Source organism: Mus pahari, chromosome 3 (assembly GCF_900095145.1).
Source record: "Mus pahari chromosome 3, PAHARI_EIJ_v1.1, whole genome shotgun sequence".
Lineage (NCBI taxonomy): Eukaryota > Metazoa > Chordata > Mammalia > Rodentia > Muridae > Mus > Mus pahari.
The window spans coordinates 87,182,747-87,187,125 of NC_034592.1; the positions used below are offsets into that span (position 1 = coordinate 87,182,747).

A 4,379-nucleotide genomic window follows, 5' to 3' on the forward strand; every position below is an offset into this window, starting at 1 on the left:
AAAAAAAAAAAAAAGAGAGAGAGAGAGAGAGAGAGAAGCAGGGAAAGCCAGCAACATGGTTTCCCCAGAGGGAGTTATTGGAGCTAGACGTAAGTAAGGGTGATGTTCCCGCTGGCCTTTATTCACATGGTCCCCTAAAATGCCTTCGTAGAAAAGGATTGTGACTGCTTCTGAGTAGGATTTGTTTATTGATTGTTATTTGCTTGATTTTAATGGTCATAGTAATTATTATAACTGAATAAGAAGATATTAAAAGCACTTTGGAAAACAGGACATTTTTTAAGATAAAATTGAAACTGCCCCAACACAGATTGCGTTGAATATGTATCGATAGTGAAATCTCATGTACAGTGTTCTAACAGGGTGTTCCATGAAGCACTTAGCTGTGTAGGCCAAAGTGTGGGGGTTTGTTTGTTTATTTGTTTGTTTTTAGTACTGGGTTTAACTGCCTTTCTGCTGATGCTGTGTCATAGACCCCTGGCATTTCCCTGCCTCATTCTTACAGCCCATTTCATAGAGTTAGACCCCTGTACTGACCAATCCCAGACTGCCAAACAATTAAATAAATCCATTTCTAACTATTAGGGAAGTGCCAGCTGGAGTGCACAACTTAAAGAATCATTTGTAGATCATCATCTTCTGTTTCAGGACAAGGAACATCCCCGATTCCTGATCCCAGAACTTTGCAAACAGTTTTACCATCTGGGCTGGGTCACCGGAACTGGAGGGGGAATCAGCTTGAAACATGGGTAAGTCCTGACTGATGGCAGCTTGGAAGCTCTTATTTCAGCAGGCCACAGGGGTGTGTCCAGACCCAGCTGACAGACAGTTTGTGCGGGACTGAGGCTGTGCACTTTCCAAATGACCCGTGGACGTCTGCATAGCCCAGTGGAGCCAAGGAGCAGAAGCAGCAAGCACAGTAAATTCCCAGTTGTTAACTGGGATAATTTGGTCCTCTCTCTTTAGAACATCAAAGGTAGGTAACAGTCTATCACAGTAGTTGAAGATTTATTTCAAAAGTTCAGAGAAATATTTAAAAGTCATTTAAATAGAAATTATTAATCATTAAATTCTAATTAAGTTCAAAACAGGCCATGAGCTGTTTTTGAGCAGAGATACCATGATTAATAGGCCCAGCAATGCTGATATCTACTCCTTTGAGGCACTGGGTTTAAAACAGAAAGAAGGAATCATTTTCTGTTGCTCACTGAGTTCAGTGAGTATCATGTGGTCAAGCAGATGAGGAATAAGCACAAGGAGGCCAGCCTCCTCCTCCCTGGGCTTGCTGCAGTGGATTGATGTCTTCCGTCTGAAATGTAGGAGTCCTGTTGCTGGAGGCGGGGCTTTATTCTGTATTCTAATTCACCTTTTGTCTTTAGCAAAGTTAGATCATTAAAACATTTATATGCTGAGTGTATGTTTACATGATATGTATGTGTATACATGTACATATATGTATGTGTATGTATCCTTCAAGGAATCTGCATTTTACAATAGAAAATAGGTTGTAAAATAAAACCAGAACATCTTAAACAAAAGGAATTTTATTTCTTCCCAGAAAATGATGACTTTGTAATTTCATCTGCTTCAAATTACAGTGTCATTCATGAAATATTAATTCAACAGTGGGAAATAACAAAATGTGTCTCAGTTAACAGCTTATAGAGCTGTGAATATAAGAATTCTCTCAGTACAGATAAAGCGTGTTCCCTGATTGCCTGCACATCCATGTATGCCCTGTGCCTAAGCTTTCAGGTTTTCTTATGTGCAATATACCTGAAACTATGAATAATGTATTCCTATTTAAGAAGTCAAGTGCCTATAATTTAATTTACCTGATGTATGATTTATTTCTAAATGCTGATTTTAGTTAACTACTGTTTATTTGCATGTGCAGAAAATGGCTTTGTATATAATAGAGCTCCTACCAAACTGAGCTAAAATACTCATTTCTTGCTTTTTAAAAAAATATATACAGCAAAGTTAAAAAGAGTAGAATGCAAAGTCATGAGAATGTTTTAAAGCAAAAAAACTGTACAGGACTTCTTCTAGAAGAACTTTACTGTTCCACAAACTGATTGTGTGTGGCCAACATAAACCATTTATTGGCATATCTCTTAATATGTAATCACTTTTATAGCACTACAATCAATTTATAGGAAAGTTGCATCATATGTAGTTTTTTGTTATTTTTAATAGGCAAGGAGCTCCCCCTAGGGGCCACAATTGGGAAGAGCCAGAATTTTAAGGCTTCATTTGGCTTCAAGTTTGTGCTTTACAGACTAAAATGGCTCTTTTAATAAGACCTTGAATGTTACCCCTAATATTTAAATGACTTTATTCGCCCATATTACTCAGCTTCGTGTTTGTGGTGATGGTTTTGTCTTTGTCTGACTTTTGGTGCGAATAAAGTTGAAAAGACATTCAAATATAGTAGGTAATGTACAGAATCATACAAACAGTAAAGTCTTTGGGAATATAAAAATACGGACAGCTTTCAAGGTTTGGCTGCTACAACTCCAACTTACATGACTAGTGTATGGATGTGTGTGTGTGTGTGTGTGTGTGTGTGAGAGAGAGAGAGAGAGAGAGAGAGAGAGAGAGAGAGAGAGAGAACAGAGATACACATAGGGATTGCACTGAGCACAGGCACAGGAATCCTCAAAGGAAAGTCCATGACCCTCAGCAGCTGTGGCCATTCGGCTTGGTCTGTAACGTTTAGATTTAGCATGTCCTGTTTTCATCAATATGTGCCAGCCACCCTAAGCCTGTGGCATTTGATTAACACACATTGTAGATGAGCTACCTAGATAGAATATTTCAGTGATCTTTAATGAGCAGAGGGTAAATAAAACTGGACATGCAGACACAGCTGTAGTGTGAGCTCTTGCTTTTGTTTGGTTGGCCAGCTTGGTCTTTTTCCCCTCTTGTTTAGAATGAGAGCTGGGAGTATAGAGAAGTAAGCTCCAGAACTCACTCTCTGGAACCTCAAATCGTGTTTTATTTGTGGCTTATGAAACCAAGCAATACATTATCTCCTAAAGCAAAAGCTGTCATTATTAATTTCTTTATGTATTTCTTTTTGTGTTAGTATTGACATGTCAAAAATTTACTTAGTTTGTCTAAGAATTACTCAGAGTTGATCAAAGTCTAAATTAATTCCCATTTACAAAGGCAACAATACAAACAGACTTAGCACAGCTAGAATTTCTCTGTGTCCACAAGGCTGGCGAGCCGATGTCTGGGGCTGTGCAGTGTGGTCCCTGCCCTTGCTAGAGGCTCCGGAGGGAGGGCTGCCACACTGTTGCTTCCGGCTGCAGAGAATGAGTGCTTCAGCTGCTTCAGGAATCTAAGGCATGCGTGAGCTCCCCCGGATTCTGCTCGCCTCTCAGGCCTTTATCATCTAGAATTTAACTTACTCATATCCCCCACATGCCCGTCAGCCCCAAGTCTGTACTGTATAGCAGCCCCTTCAGCAGCTTCGTACAGACCGTCCCCATCTTCACTAGGAGCTGTGGTTCCTGTGCGTTGTGCACCTGTCTCCATGGCAGAAGATAGAGTCCCGGGTGTTGAGGCTCCTTGGTTTCCATCTTTGTGGCATTTATATGCTCTGACAACTGAAACTTATAGGTGAGCCAGGGGACCGTTCTGTAAGCGGAGAGAATATGGGAGTTTTGGAAATGATGCTGCAAGTCAGATTTGACGGCACCATAGAGGACTTTGTAGACACTGGTACAGGGTATAGATCTAACACCCAGAGCAAAAGACATTTCTCCCCACCTCTCAATCTCTCTCTTTTTCTCTCTCTCTGTATGGGTTGTTGGGGTGTGTGTGTGTGTGTGTGTGTACAGGTCCTTTTGGTTTATTTCAGAGATTGCTCACTGCCTAGCCCAGGCTAGTCTTGAACTCATGACCTTCCTTGATCAGCCTCCTAAGTGCTGTGATTATTGGCATATTTGACTACATTCAATATCCTTTCTGTATTTTTCACTTTTTGTGATTGCTTGTAAATAATTTCCAGTATTTACATGCTTGTCATAGAGGAAACTCTTCTAGTTACCCAGTGTTGATGCTGTAATTCAGCAAACTGTCCAGCAGAGGGCTCTGCACTTCATGACTTCAAGCAATAAATTTAAACCTTATTCTTTGCAATGCAGAAATGTTCTTAATCAGACATATATTTTGCCTGGTTGAATTTTAGAGTTACTATATTTTGCATGGGATACTGACATTCTGTTCATCCATGCCATTAAAAAGTGTTTAATACTACATATTGAGATTTATCTTTCCTCTAGTCACCTTATTACTGGTATGGGTGTGTGTGTGTGTGTGTGTGTGTGTGTGTGTGTGTGTGTGTGTGTGTGTGTGTGTGTGTGTGT

General features: G+C 40.1%; 1 protein-coding gene across 2 annotated transcripts in view; it reads left to right on the plus strand.

The window, feature by feature from the left end:
• Apip (APAF1 interacting protein) overlaps window positions 1–4,379 on the plus strand; it is a 19,331-nt gene that overhangs the window by 8,850 nt on the left and 6,102 nt on the right. For both annotated transcript variants that reach the window (XM_029536505.1, XM_021194131.1), the window contains exon 2: window positions 649–749. Coding sequence is in view for 1 of the 2 variants with exons in the window: in XM_021194131.1 (XP_021049790.1) it covers window positions 649–749 (101 nt within the window). In the remaining variant the exon portion in view is untranslated. The remainder of the gene's footprint in view (window positions 1–648; window positions 750–4,379) is intronic.